This window comes from Macrosteles quadrilineatus, unplaced genomic scaffold, assembly GCF_028750875.1.
Source record: "Macrosteles quadrilineatus isolate MER2022 unplaced genomic scaffold, UCM_ALF_1.0 Scaffold_4__1_contigs__length_99947679, whole genome shotgun sequence".
NCBI classification, from domain to species: domain Eukaryota; kingdom Metazoa; phylum Arthropoda; class Insecta; order Hemiptera; family Cicadellidae; genus Macrosteles; species Macrosteles quadrilineatus.
This window is the reverse complement of record NW_026542597.1, coordinates 98,789,931-98,806,451: the sequence shown is the minus strand read 5'-3', so window position 1 is coordinate 98,806,451 and position 16,521 is coordinate 98,789,931. Positions and strand designations below refer to the sequence as shown.

Sequence of the window (16,521 nt, the reverse complement as noted above, 5' to 3'; positions counted from 1 at the left end):
ACTCAAAATCTGTGTATGACATTCTTGTAAAGTTTTCAAATTCTCCGGATGGCTCAATAAGTAGTTCGGTGAACATTTGTTGCATTGATTGTCTGAAACAAAAGTTAGTGTTAACAATTTCTTACATTAATAACTGACATTATTATTTGTACGTTTTTAATAACTAGTGTAAATTCAAAGAAAACAGTTGAACATAATGAAATAATTATCATTATTTATCCGAATATAAAAATAATCGTTAGGTTGCTATAACAATGTTTAATTAATTTACCTTTTGATTTGTAATGAAAATAATGACAAAGATGATATTTAATTATATCATAAACTCTAGTACTTTTCCTTACACAAATTTATTACATTTCAATAATCAACTTACAAAGATAAATAATATTTTAGTATATAATGCAATTTACGATAGTACCCTATTAAACGTAAAGTTTGTGGCAGAAGCTAGTTTACTGATTGTTGTGTACGGGACTCTAGTACCGTATATTAAGTTATAAATATTAAGTTTTTTGGTTTACCTAGTTCTGTTCCGATGAATTGCCTTCATCCACCATCTCCTTCTGGCCCATGGCTTGCTGACTTTTTTCTTGTGATGAATGTAAACATAATTATAATAAGCATATGCACAAAACAAGGTTAAAGTTGCTACTTCCACATCTATGTTTTCCTCCATTTTGACTGCAAGACAACGCGAGAGTGTGCGCGGTTACCTCGCATAAGCTCTCGCCCGAATTACTCGGCGAGCGCCTCGGCGAGGCGCCTCGGCGAACGTCTCGGCGAGAGTGTACTGGGGGCACAGATTTATGATTTCTGGAATAGGACAGTTTCATTAAACATTCAACCATATGGATTAATTCAGGGGTTTAGAGGCACGATGATAACTTTTGATAAATTTCACTTAGAGTCAGAGACACAGCTTTTCTATTCATTATGTGAGAAATATTCATCATAAGAAATCTATCAAAACCAACAATAAACAATCAAGATCAACCGAACCGAAAGTATTGCACGCGATCAATGTGACATTTTCCTTATGCAATTTACATTAAATGACTGAATTTACCTTTTTAACCAAAAAATATTTTGTTTACGTTGTCAAGCCATTACATTAGCACATCTCACAAATTATTTAGTCGTTCGCCTTGCACACAGCACAACGTTGATAGTTTAGTAAATTTAGTAGCTGAGCCGCCTGACCTTGACATGTATACGCCTAGTGTACGAAACTTAACTATCAGTAGAACACGTGTGTTGGTCCAACTAATCATCCCACTAATCCACTATGTAGGCTGTTGTGTTGGATACATTACTATATCGTACTTTATTGCTCAATTTCACACCATGTACAATTCCCTAGTTCAAAACCTTGTCCGAATAATCTCATCACATAGCCATTGAAATAATACTTGGAGAGCCCACGTTGTTTTTTACACTCCCCCGTTTAACACACAACTTCATGCTAGGTTTAGAGTGTCAATACATTATCCACATTGATAAAATCCATTGGTGATTGGTGGAATTTGAACCCGGGACCTCGGGGACCGAGGCCACGCGCTCTACCACTTGACAAACTGGCTCTTTGAACCGACGGTAATTACAACTATTAAGTCAATTGTATTAGTTGCTTTTAATAAGGTAATATAGATTATGTAGCTTTAAAAAGTTAAATAAGTTAAAGAATACAAAATCTATACAACATTTACATTTATTGAGCTTACATTATTTACTCCGTATTAAGCACAGAAAACGTACTACTAGTACGTTTTCTGTGGTATTAAGCCGTGCAGTCGGGAAACCCTTTCACTTCCCATGGCAGGATAACACATGACATTTACCTAGGTTGACTATGTACTGTGTCAGTGAAAGTATAATTGGTAGATAAGAAAAGGAAACTATCTTTAACACTGTATCTCATTACTTGGGTCTACTCAGTCGTCGCGATAAGGTTGAATGTTTCACGACTTAACATGTATTAGAAAATTAGACTCCACAAAATATATGTTTACATAATATATTCAACAAAATTTAAGTATTCATGAATGCCAATAACTAAAGCTCTGTTATAACTTCCAAAGGTAACATTGAGCCAAACGCGTCAGCTGTTAAACTGGGTTGGCTTATCATCGATTTATTGTCATGTCATGAGTCGTAACGAAACGTGCTTATCAACATACGATGTAACACGATTATCTTCCACAGCTGATCACGTTGTTTTAGAATTTAACATCACGATGCTGGTCTGGGACAAGTATAATTTACAATTCAACTAGACTTCTCGTCCTAAAAATATGAACTATGTTTGATGAACGCCATTCAAGTTTAATTTCGCCGATGCCAACTAAACGCCGCAAAAATATTTCGTTTTGCAATAATACAGAGATGCGTAATTCGCTTCTACTCATCAGCTGATTATGTTCACTGTCTTGCAATGCTGACAACCAATCAGAACACTGCATTTCTTCTAAACGCATCAATGACGTCAACCAAGATGACCGTGTCTCACTATTGTGCTTCAAATCTGAACCAAGGATTACCATTTTCGGAATTGGGTCGAGATCATTGTCTAGCGAAGTTACTGAATTGTCATTGAACTACTGATTGTTGTGCAGGAAATTCACATAGGAAACAATCAAACTTGTGAAAATATTCTTGACGGCGGACGAGAAGTTGAGGCCACATTCCACAGAAAGTACAAGGGTATCATGATTGTTGGCCTCAAATTATCAACATAGCTCGAGTCTATCGCGCACTTCAGTTGAATAACAAGTAGGCTGGATAATCTATTGTTGTGGCAAAGCAGACGTGCTTCTTTATATTGACAATCTTATCGTGGGATTTCAAACAATCATCTGGTGCTTATAGTTGTGGGATAATTTAATTCGTTACTCTAAAGTAAATAAACACAATCCCGTAATCGTTGGATGTAATACAATTTGATTTCCTCGTCTTCATTTAATTTCAACAGTTTCCTAGTAAATGCCAAGTCTATTAAAAGAAAACTACTCTTCCTGAAAACCGTTTTCCTTTCATTTTCACTTAGTTTTTCCCATAAAAAGGGATTTAATATTTTTGTGGCGTGGCATGAGTTGCAAGTAGTTTTTCATGCTTCTTAGTAGCACAGAATTAACATAACCTAGCAGATTTATATTGCATTGGGAAATCCATAGAATAGTACGTTTAAAAATGCCGAGCATTGTCATGGAGTGAAATAAATCGTTGTATTTCAATTACCAAGTCCTAAGACAAAAACAATTAATTGTTCCGATTTCAGAACGTGAGCGAACCCGTGTTACACAAATTCATTAGGCAGTTCAATTTACCATTGTTAAAACATGAACGTACTCATTGTGCTTCAATGACAAATTCATAACACAAATCTACAACGATCCAACTTACCAATAACAGAACGTGATCGTATACTCGTGCTTTACTGACAAATTCAAAGGACTGAATGTTTACTCTATGGTGTGGATCGCGACCAGTGTCAGAAAGTGTACTCTGTGTGCGTCACAACGTCACTTGGCCAGGTGAGACTAGTCAGCTGATCGCATGAACCACCTGCGCCGAAATGTGTAAATAATCGCCATCCGTTGCCTAATGCTGCTGTAACGACCAAGTAACTATTCACCAAGTACACCTGAGTCTGCTAACTAGAACTTGTCATCATTGGTTCTCGGCATTATAATACTATTTGAAAATTCAACAGTCGAGTCAAAATGAGAACTTAAGCTGTTTATTGTTTTTATACAATTTTTGGGTCGTCAAAATAATGGTTACGTAAATTATTTTCACCATGCAATGTAAGCGGTTGAACTTTTGTAGGTCCAAAAGCAATGACATAAAACCGATTGGAAGATGATCATGCAATTTTATTCGATCAAGTAATGTTTTAACAGTCCCATACACAGAAATCGATCTTTATGGAAATATACATAACATAAGTTAGACATTGACCCTTTATGTGATGTTACATAATGTGGCTGGGTAGCTGAGTGTGTCATGATGTAGTTATTTAAACAATCGAATGGTTGCCGGATCGATCCTGAGAAGTCAACAGCTTATTGATAACAACGCTACACAGATCTTACCTTACCCCATATACGCACATAGGTCCCCATTTCAATTAATAATAATGATAACACATGCAAATTTGCATTGGCACATAAAAACGCGATGTATCTAATCCCAATGGGCCAAATGGCATAGTGTACTCAAAAGACTCGCAGGAAAAGACAAAAGAAGCGAAAGAGACCTTGACTTTATAACGGTATTTCATGAGAGTGGAATCACCATCTTCCCATTCTGCGTCTTCCGTACACCTAGCTGAGTAGCCAATGGATATGGAACAAGGCGATGAATTGATGATGTGAGAAATGAACCGTAAAAAGATTCCTAACCAACCAAACAGATAAGAAGTGAGAAACATTTCCGTCGTGACACAGCAGTTTAGTTTAACTGCATGACAATTGTTGGCAGCCACTTACATTGCCAGAAATGAACAAGCTGAGTAATAGAATCTTGTTTGTTGGCGAAAAATAACTGTGAATATGAAGTTCATATCAGAGGGGTTTCTATAAGACCATTGAGTTTATATCCGGTCCGAACCAAGGACCAGCTGACTTTTTATAGAGTTGCAAAATAAGTGCATCACCTATACGCTAAAAAATGTGTTGGTGCGATCTGAATAGAAATTAACAGTCACGAAAATTATTAGTGAAGCCCCTCTTTCTTGACTTCCAGTTTTTTAATGAGCTAGACCATATGTTAAAAGCGAGTGTAGGGGTCCTGACCACTTGTCGTATATTCAGGGGCTATATTTATATAATCTAACGTAACCTAAAAACCAAACTTCTATATGCGGATTAGAGCCAGAGGGGCCGGTTCTCCGTTTCCCTGTAGAAATTGATATTCTGTGCTCGCTCATTGAAAGGCACAATTAAAGGAGTTAAAAGTCGTATTTGCTACCCACCTTCTTCCTCATATTTTTAACTTTCCTGGTTTAAATCGGATGATTTAATGGCCAATGCCATGGAATTAATCAAACTGATATGCCCTTAATTCATTGTACTGAGGTTATAAATGGACAGTAAGTGAAATACTACAACTTTGTAAAATTGTATTTAACATCAAAGCTATGCGACGGAACAAAAGTCACTGAACTAGTTTTCTTTTCATAAATCCGAGACAATGCCTAAAAATAGGGAAAACAAGGTAGATGTTCTTTTGATTAAGAACTACTTGTCCTTCAAAGGGATCCATAGTTGTAAGTACTTCATATATTTTAGTGGTTTTGAAACCATACAAGGTATTACATCCACTGAAGAATAATCCAATACCTAAAGCGCTCCGAATCCGATATATGTTCCATGCATTCAATTAACAATTTCCTCCCAGCACTTCACCTACGGACACTTGGAGGTAAATGTGAGCGGATGACTATCGTGCCATGACATTTCCTCGTTATCTAACAGAATTGTGCAGCTGCATGCAAGAGGCATTCAACTGCCGAGAGCCGAGTGCACGAATAGCCTTGTGTTTATCATTGCTTACGACTGCAATTGCTAAACGATTGTGATGCAAAATTGAGACAGAGGACCTCGACAACGGCTAAATAAAACTGATTCATCGACAACTTGTATTCCTTGTGTAGGTATTTATTTCCAATTCACTAGTTTGGTAAACTATTTATTATCATGGATTGAACTTAGTCCCTTACTTATCACCCTCTTGGATGACGTGAATCAAATTTTACAGTATGCTTATATTCAGGTAAATGCAATAACGTCAGAACGTTGATAAGTCTTATATTTTATACGTTACGTTATTTTGATAATTTGGAAGTAATAGTATTCTGAAGATACATTTGTACATTGCTTGATCCGTGGTAATTTGAACAGTAAAGCGCACAAGTACATTTACCACGGATACAAGAGAAACGACCAGTTGTCCTAAACACATTCAATTAACTGAATAGAAACGCACGCCGTACTTCGATTTTGCATTAGGATGAGAGTCTGTATAGTAGTTGTTCTCTCGTCCATATAGTTATTATTTTTGCACAGTTTATTATTTTACAGAGCAATTAATTTTAAATGTCTTCAAGATGTGATTTACTCAATTATTTCATCGCCCACAATGTAGCATCGAGTGCTCGACTACTTTGTTAAACTAAACTATTTTATCAAGCAATTATCTAGAGTAGTAAATCTCGAATTGTTGATAAACATATTAGTTTTATCTCCGACACACCTCCCATTCAGTTGAGTAAACATGTTATGCAAAGTAGTAAGAACAATAGAGCCGCGATTTTCAGATACGGTGATTAATTAAGAGGTACGGTGTTTAGCTATTTCAGAGTTATATTAGCATCTTACTTTCTGTAAGATCCGATTCTAAAAGATAACACGAGTGTTGTCATTGAAGTTTAGACGACAAGAGAATAAAAAGAAATCTCGTCACATAGTAAGACACGATACAACATGGCATTTCACTTGAGGTATAAATATATTGTATGGCTTTCATAGACCACTACCATAGCCAGTGAAGACTGAAAGCTACCAGCTTCATGTTAAAAAACACATTACGTATGAATGTCTCTAAACACAGATCTGAATCATACTACTGTATTATATACCGCCGGTGTGCTTTGCAGATTCTCGAACAATTCTTCATGGAAATTAAAACTTCATTAACTACACTACTTAATATACTGCAAAAACTATTAGGTAGAGCACATTGCTACTGTGATAATTCCGATCTACTTTTATCAGCTAAGGATGGAAATCGAATAAAAAATAAAAACGCCCCATCTCTAGACTAGACCATCTACTGTTTTATAGTTATGTAACCAACAAAACTCAATAGGATTGAGAAACCCGTGGTGAGGTCTATTGATACATCAATAGGTCGGTTAGTGTTTAACGAAGAACAAAATAAGTAATTTCTAAAATTGAAAGTAAATAGCATGTTTGGGTTTAGAAAACCCTTTTATTCAAATGTTTGTGATTGCCAATAAAAACAATGCCCTTAAATAACCAGAATATGATTATGTAATCAAGAAAATCTAATGAATTTGGTCAGATTTGGTTGTACTAAGTGTTATCTTTATCCGCTGACTGTTAAAGTTAGTAAAGAACAAAGAGGACGCAATGCCTATAACGTAAACATGTTAGTGAACCAGTAATACTTTAAAAACACTTGTTGATGCAAGGGACCAGAATTTCCAATAATGCGTTACACCCAAAGTCAACCAAATGTTACATAACCAAGACTCGAGAGAGGAGATTGATGGTATCGTCGAGTTCACACGGAGTCGATTTAGAGCTGCCCACTTATTGGTTAAGACAAGATGTATAACTATTATAACTAGTGGTCGTCCAGTGGTCGAAAACTCGACCAAAAACATGTTACGTACACGTATTGAATATTGGGTACTGAGGTAGACTTCCCATCTATATGGACCAGCTGTCACATTTTTTTATTAATAAAAAAACATGTAGTTGTGTGAGCCATTCACCGAAAGCGTGTCTTAAATTTTATTTTCTACCTTATTTTTTGTTGCTAATAAAGTTGATGGGTCATAACAGTTGCTATATCTCATTCAAACAGTTTGACTTAAATCTGGTGACAACTTAACATGGGGATGGAATGTAAAGGTTCAGGCTTCTCTATTTTCACCCCACACTGTAAATAAAACATGTGATTGGAATTTCTTCAATTTGTTTTAATTTTCTGTTTATATTTCGTTGTTATTTCGTTACCAGCATGGCAACCCATAAAGCCCATGTTAAATTTTTAAAAATTCAAATTCATTTTTTGTGCTTATATTTGAGCCTATTTTATTTTTTAAAGGGATTCTGCACTTCTACAGGAAAATATCTTTCTAAAGGTATGCGTAGATTTTCCCTGCGATACACACGAGCTGAGAAAAAAGGTTTTAAAGAAACATGCTTGCCTATTAATATATAGACGAGAGGTCGTCCAGTGGTCGAAACTCGACCAAAAATATGTAATGTACTCACTTAACTATTTTCACCCCACACTGTAAATAAAACATGTGATTGGAGTTTCCTCCATTTGTTTTGATTTTCTGTTTATATTTCGTTGTTATTTCGTAACCAGCATAGCAACGCATAAGATCCATGTTAATTTTTTACAACTTTTAAACTTATTTTTTGTGCTTATCTTTGAGCCTATTTAAATTTATAAAGGGATTCTGCACACCTACAGGAAAATAGCTTTCTAACGGTATGCGTAGATTTTCCCTACGATGCACACGAGCTGAGAAAAAAGGTTTTAAAGAAACATGCTTGCCTATTAATATATAGATAGATTGATGATGATACAGCATAATTATGTTTACACATATTGATCGCAATCTACAGAGTTGCCAATAGTAGTATTCTATCGCCCTCAAACAGCCAGAACAGTGTTACATAACAGACTCCAGAAGTTTAACAAAATCGTTGAACTCACGCGAAGGTCAGAGCAGAGAAGACGTTGGCAGTTTCCCGCGGGTGCGCTGGCTTGTCTTCCTTCTTCTTCTTCCCATCATCCATGCCTCCTCACCACTGCACCTGGAAAAGACAACGGTTGTTAATGTAGAGGGTGGACATAATTTTTAGAACCAATCCTTACTCTGGAAGGGATGGGAATTTTTTGAGAGGTGACACGAAAAAGAGAAGGATTGAAAAAGGGATTGATTGAGGTATTAAGTTTTCAAAATTCGAAAAAAGATAAATCCAGTGTACTGTTGGGTACATGGAGACAATACACAGACGTAATTAAATGAATCCATTTCATTAGCCACCGATTGAATCCTATAGGTTTTTCGTAGTTTTGTAGTAGAGACAGATTGAACGACCGAACTCCGTAGTTGCTATCATAATTTTTCCCCAAGGCCCTTGAATTGAACATTGAACCCCCATCCCTCCTTAAATCCCATATACAGTCTGTATGGCGGAACCTGTCTCCAAACGCTTCATCTACCTGTGAACTGGATGGTGTAAAGCCTTGGCTAGTTCTAGTTAGGAGACAGGTACCATCATACAGACTATACCATAGAGAGCTTTAAACAATATTGTCTCAAAAGCAGACGAGGTAAAGAACATTTCTTATAGCTAGGGGGAAGGGAACTCTCCAAAAAGATACAAAAAGTACACCAGATTGATTCCAAACCACCGGGTTGCTACCAAACCGCGCCTGCAGACAGACGCCACAACACGTGGGTTGTGTTTGTATAGTTGTATCAACAATGTGGAGTCACAATGACATTACAATTACACTGTAACCTGACCTACATAAACTGCACATGTGTCATTGATAAGACGAGGACGTGGGTGTGGTCGCAGCATCGCTGATAACAGACTCTCGTAGTCGCGACGCTGACACATGGCATACGGCTATCGTGCATATCTATATTATATACTTGACATACAGCTCTTCAGACTGATTAAGTGTGTTCTGGCTATACGTTGTAAGCATAGTAATGTGACTTGTGGATCCCACTAATTAGAAAAGGAGTTGGACGATGTTTCTGAAAATCAACGTGAGTCAACGTCAAGTCAAGACAACTCGATCACGATTTTGTCATCGCTGGTTCAAACATGAGATTGCCTAAAAAAGAAACCAGGTTATGTCTAGTTCGAAGACCAACCTGTAAAATCTTTCTCCCGAGATTGGATAAGAAATCAGCAGATTTACTAACAACTTTAAACAAAGCTATATACTTTAAGCTGTCCTTGATCATTGGGCTATCCATTGATGGGTCAAGATCTCAATCATCCCTGATGACAAACATGAGTTTGGATAATATGACCAGTTACGGTCCCAATCTTAATTAATGATAACAACAGTGACGAAAAAAGGATTGATCAACTATGGCAAAAGAGGTTTTTCTAAAATTAGAAGTTTGATTGAAAATTGAAAATGAAAAATCCACTACATGATGATGGTTGGTTTAGTATTCATCCCATCAATGCGAGCTTTGATTTCTATCACTTCTTTCAACCATGAATTATTCAACGGGAATTAAATTAATCAAACCAAAGCTAGAGTTGTCAAACCGCTACTGTACTGTGATATTTACAAGACTATTGTGCAATAAAATATATTAATTCAAAAGCGACGACCCAGATAAAATTAAAGTAATGGTCTATTTATATCCAAGATCAAACATTTAGACAATCCGGTTTGTAGGCGAGTTGTCGCCAATATCAGTGGAGGATTATCATAAATTACCATAAACAGATAGTAAAGCAGGGTGTTGACAGTACTGTAGACGGTTTCAGCGACAATTTGGTTTTATAATACCTTACCGACAAAAGTGTTCCTATCTTTGAAAATAGTAAATTTGGTATTGGTATAAAATAAACATATGATTGAAAAAACAACTGTACTGACTGAGTGACTGTACTGTATTTTTCAATTTATTAGGAATACCTGAACTGTTTCGAAGACTTATTTCTTAAACGACTGACAAAAACCAAACCACAAAAGAGCCTTTTTAACGGGATAGGTTTCTTCACTACAAAATGTGTTAATGTGGTTCGTAAAAAATATTATTAGACCAACGTTTGTTTAAAATGGTCCTCTCAAATTAAAATGATCGTTCAGCAGATTTTAAGTATTTTTTTATATAATTAGACCCAATAGAGGAGTAGTGTATGACATGCTTTAATATACTGTACAATGCGTATCTAATTGCAATTTTTAATTCAACCACCCAGGTATCAAACCTTAGGCCTAATTCCAACTTGGTATTCTTCTTCCATAAGAATAAGATCGATGTAAAATATGATCAATTCCCCTATATCAACAGAACATCAACAAACGAACAACAAATTACAACAATGAAACAATATAAACAGCTGATTGTATAACTATGTTTAGACAGCTGCTGGATAGCATGAAACTACCAATTACTTTGTTAAACTACAGTACTTTGTTTCTTTGTTAAACTGTACCAAGTTATAGGCGCTGAACCCCAAGCCAATAAGTTTGTAAGATAACTGACGCGCTGAAGGTAGCCAATATTAGGTTAGGAGTTGCGACGTCGTCGATGTAACATTTTATCAACGTCAGAGGAGTAGGGTCGATACTGGAGTGGTCCGAATACACCGATACAACTGAAATATTGTAGATTGCTAAAGTCGGTTGGGGTTGGAACTGTATTTGTGTATCGAAGTTGTAATCGATGCATTTTGAAGACGTTATATTTCAATGTAAGGTTCGGTGTGATTTTAAATGTAAGTAAAATTAATCGGTAATGATGAGAACAGTGATTTGTCACGCTGAATTGAGTTGATAACATTGTAAGTTACATAGTGTCAGATATAGCTAATGTTTGACAGAGTTACAGAGATACAACTCACAGCTTGTCGGCGTCGTATCATCAATTGTGGTCAACACTTGAATTGGTCAACCACTCAATACCATTGACTCGGAGCGTGATAACTCAACTGCTAGGACGCCTTCGCATCTCCGACTAGTCCATTTGTGACTAAACTTTACTATCATCCGTGATATCAATGATATTGATAATTATTACTCTTGTATATATGATTGGAAATAGTAAATGAACTCGAATATTGTTTTCGAATTATTATTGTTTCTCGGAAGTAACGTTTCTTAAATATAAGTTTCATCATTAAGACGCTAAACATCCTTTATGATAATGATAATTGCAGACGTAGCCTTAGATATTTAAGCGATAACCTTTTGTTACTTTCACGTAATATTTTGGTAAAAGAAGCTTTAAAAGAAGAATGGTGTATTCACGTGCACTATTAAGTTGGAAATAATTACAAAATTACATTTGGCTGGTGCGAATTAATTGTCCAACATTTTATCACATGAATAATGATTCCTCTTGGTAGATTGCTCAACTTTGCAAGTACGAGCAAAGCTGGGCTTAACGCATTGGATTTAGCTATACGAAGCGGAGAAGTTTTAATTTTTTTTATTTCAAGATTTAATAATGCAATAACAATGTCAACATAAGGTATTTTCAACTTGGTTATCTATGGCGGCTACCTAAAGAAACCATACTATGTACTGTACAGTATAGTACTCTCGAATAGAATGCATTAAGTGTATAAAACACCAACCCACGTTCTAGCAAACAAAATTATCTACACCAATATTTTTGATGGAACAAATTTCAACTACGACTCTACAAGTCTGACACAGCATAAAATCTCAATAAATATTAGTCTTGCTTTCAACAGCTGATAACCAATTGATAGACAAACAATGCTTTGAGATTAAACGAACAGGGAAATGATTTAACGCGCTTTCAAACCAGATACGCTGGCCCCAGTTTTCATTGCATAACCAATTGGACTGAGGTTGTTGCTTATATCGTCATTTAAACAGCAAAGTGCATATGATACCAACATCAATCTCAAACATAAAATTTACTTGCGACCAAATCACTAAATAAATAAGAACCATGTAAATCGACTCTACTCATGATCTACAGTTTGTTAAAAAGAAGTACGGCCTTCAACGTGTTCCAAGTAAGCAATTTAGTTGGTCACACGCCGCTGTTTTTGCCGCAAACTAACCTTTGCTAGTTTAGGCTAATTTCTCTATTGTTAGTTCCACCTTTGTTGTGCTACAATGGAACACTCAACGTCTGTTCAGGTTGTGTTTCTTCGTCATAACGATCGGAAGTTTGTTAATTCAGTGAGGAAATTTGTAGCGCCTATTAGAAATTTTTTAGCACCTTTGAGGTGACTTTAACTAAGAAAGACATTTGCACAACATTGAAAACTGTAACGATTCGGGGAGTATGTTAAGTCAAAATAATTCAGACACTTAAAATACGGATTTAAACAAATCAAAACTGATCAAGAATGCCGAGTAGTATTCGTTCACATATCTTTGGAAACGGTAAAAATGCGTGTTTCCTCCAGACATATGAGTAGTCTGGTGTGAAACTATTCTGTAATTAGTACAACACGTCAGTTTTTTGTTTAAATTGGTTAACAGTTGGTTCAACTAGTTTGTATTGCAATACCATTCTAATGATATAGTTTGGGAACATTTTCGACGATGTGACGAATATTAATAAGGTTATGAAAGGCATATTTTTAAAATCGATTGGTCAAGTATTTTGAAGTAATTGCTTAAGTGTGAAAATAATGACCAGCAAAGTATGACCACTGGCTTTTGAACTCTACATTACAAATTTATTTCAGAAGTCGAGACTTTTGGTGTCTCAGTCCAAGGGAAAGTTCCGTCCCGTAGGTTCAAAGGAGGCGACCGGAAACAACAAGGGAGATCCCTACGTAATATTGATACATGACGTCACAGCTGGCAACGGTACAGTCTCCACCTGCGAAAATAGACTCAGACACTGGACTGATCAGTGTGCGTGGGCCAAACTGGCTGACCTGGCGAATTTGGATTAATTTAAATATTAAAACGAGTTAAGACAAAGAGGTGCACATCAATGCCAGAGATGTGGTTATAGTGCTCCCTGTAGAATATGAAGGTCTCTGCATTGACTAAGGATTCCCTTGTCTGTGGTCTCTGGTTCGATTTTTTGTCCAGGTCGATCCTAGATGATCACAAACACAATAAAGCAATCTGAGGTATTGTGACTTGGTTAACGGTATAATGTGATATGAAAATCGGCGTTGAAATAGTTAATAATGACATTTAACAGAAGGTTTGAACCGATTTAAGACGTAAAACATGTCACTATAAACCGCACTCACAAAATATTTCTAATTCAAATAAATCGAATAGAGTAACGCTGAATTAGAAACGGTATAAGCAGATAAAAATTTCAAAAAACAGTAAAAATTTAGTCCTAATAGGGCTGTATAAAAGGAAACCGTTTTTAAAATGTTACGGTAATATTAGTGAAATCGGCGCGTTTTTGCCAATAATTATCACTATTCATAAATTAATATTAAGATACATAAAATAATACATAACGAGAGGTCGTCCAGTGGTCGAAACTCGACCATAAATATGTAATGTAAACTTACTCACTTCTCTATTTTCACCCCACACTGTAAATAAAACATGTGATTGGAGTTTCTTCCATTTGTTTTGATTTTATGTTTATATTTCGTTGTTATTTCGTCACCAGCATGGCAACGCATAAGATCCATGTTAATTTTTTCAAATTTTTAAACTCATTTTTTGTGCTTATCTTTGAGCCTATTTAAATTTATAAAGGGATTCTGCACACCTACAGGAAAGTAGCTTTCTAACGGTATGCGTAGATTTACCCCACGATGCACACGAGCTGAGAAAAAAGGTTTTAAAGAAACATGCTTGCCTATTAATATATAGATAGATAATAGACATCGATATGCCTTGAGCATTTGTATGTTGTTGTGTCAATGTATATTTAATCTGGTTCCATAGACTAGTGATAATGATTAATAAGCTTTCATATTGATGTATAAAGATTGAAAGGAGGTGTAATGAAGTGTAACTATTTATGTGGACAGTGGCTTCTTGGATTGACAATTACGATTAGATGAATAAGTTATAACATCGATTCAGAGTTTAACCTTAACGGGGGTACCTAACACAACATAGACAGCCTTGAGGATTAACTACTAGAGTTACCTTTTGATTTACATCCAACTGAATCTATTGATTTCACTAGACTCTAGAATATTTTTAAGATTCAAAGAATTATATCGTAGCTATGCAAAAAATAATCGGTTGACATTTTCTTCTCCACAATGTTTACACTATAACTTTTCAACACCACGATTATCGTTTAATTAAGAATGTTTTAATAAAACTTCAAATCGATGATGGGAAGTCGTTTTCTCTAAAAGGTTTCTTCGTCAAATATTTCATAAACTACTGATCTCTATTGTACAGTTGTATTTATTGTACAGTAAAATAATATGTCAGGATTTTCATACATATTTTATAGTTTTAACCATCCCTAGAACTATAACGCTTCATCTTAATGTACTGTAAACTTCATGCGATGGAGCATGACCATCATACGTGACAAATTGACACACTCGAGTAGACATTGTAGATACATTCTCCGAACCTTGGAACCAAGGTTGGGACGCTTCTTTGAGCATTTGCATAAAAACGTAAAGGAAACCATACAACGTGCGTTTATGGCAAAACGTCATGCAGTTCTTGTCACGATAATCATGAGAAAAGAGATAAGCATTTCCTTAATGATAATGACAGTAAGTCACCATAATCTTTTAAAGATAAATATGCATTTTCTTGAAAAACTTGGACTTTTAGATCGCCTGTTTAAGGTTAGTAGACCATAAAACATATCTGCTAAATGTGAGGCTGATCTCGTAAAATAATTGTGGAGTTTTAATGGCATTGAGAAGCTACATTAGGAAATTCAATCTTACTGTAACCACAGCATGCAGTAGCATGCAGAATTTTGTTTTCATTCCTTCAACAGCTGATTTGATTGTTGCAACGAATTGGTAATCTTTTTGTAGACCTATATGTGCTCGCTGACCTAACTACAGTTGTATGTGTTGTAGAGTAGCTTTAAGCTAATAAAAAAACATAACTTAACTCATTTATTCTCAAAACTAGAAGATTTGTATTTGTATTCTTTGCTTTCGTAGTTTAAATGCAACTGGAATGGGATTCTGTGATAAATTTACATTAAATAACACCACTAACCCAATCGCTGCTCAGTCTTAATCATACAATTTATAAAAGTATACATTTATTTATATATATCTAGACATAAACTTATAATCTGATTGCAAAATCTAACTCGTTGTAAGAATGGCGACATTAAACGAGACATTTAGACAAAACTTTTCATAGACAAAACTACAAATCCTGCACTGATCTTTAGTTTCCCAACAGTAGGGTAAAAATGAGAGAGCTAGCACCACCGTGTTATTAAACGGCTGAGAGAACTGGCACGGGGAGAACGTACATGGGTGAGAGAGCTGGCACGGTGAGAGAGCTGGCACACGGTGTCGAAAGTTTCCGTCGGCGTGTCGGGGTGGACGGTTGAGAGAGCTGGCACCGCGGAGGCTGGCACACGGGAAAGGTGTCGGTGGTGTGTCGTGGTGGACGGACGAGAGAGCTGACACCGTGGAGGGTACAGGTGTGACAAGATGTATTATAAATATTTAAATTAACATTTTGATTTTTAAGGTGGTGATGATTAACTCGCAAACGCTTGTCGCTTTTGTCAATTAGTGTTGAGTGTAGATAGTTTTCCAAATGCGTGGAGTAAATAGAGTGTTTAATTGTTAGCCTGATGTAAGGAATAATGGATAAATAATATGTTTATATAGATTAATTTAAAAACGATTATGGTGGAATCGCAAGCGATTTTATGGCATGCGCTCGTATATCATTTAACGTTGAGGTTGTTTCCACAAATATGTGACATATTTTGTTTGGGAATTTGTGTTCGAAACTTATATTTTAAAAACTACCATGTGATTAAAAAAATATATATATAAAATATTAGTTTCATCTGTTTAAAAAATCTTAGGACTGACATATGTTGTATTTTAAAATAAGTTA

The 16,521-nt window shown here is 35.7% G+C and overlaps 1 protein-coding gene across 1 annotated transcript in view; it reads right to left on the bottom strand.

The window, feature by feature from the left end:
• LOC128993284 (probable multidrug resistance-associated protein lethal(2)03659) overlaps positions 1–16,521 on the bottom strand; it is a 76,439-nt gene that overhangs the window by 37,222 nt on the left and 22,696 nt on the right. The window contains exon 2 of the mRNA XM_054417075.1: positions 8,482–8,582. Within this exon, the coding sequence (XP_054273050.1) occupies positions 8,482–8,564 (83 nt within the window). The 5' untranslated portion in view covers positions 8,565–8,582. The remainder of the gene's footprint in view (positions 1–8,481; positions 8,583–16,521) is intronic.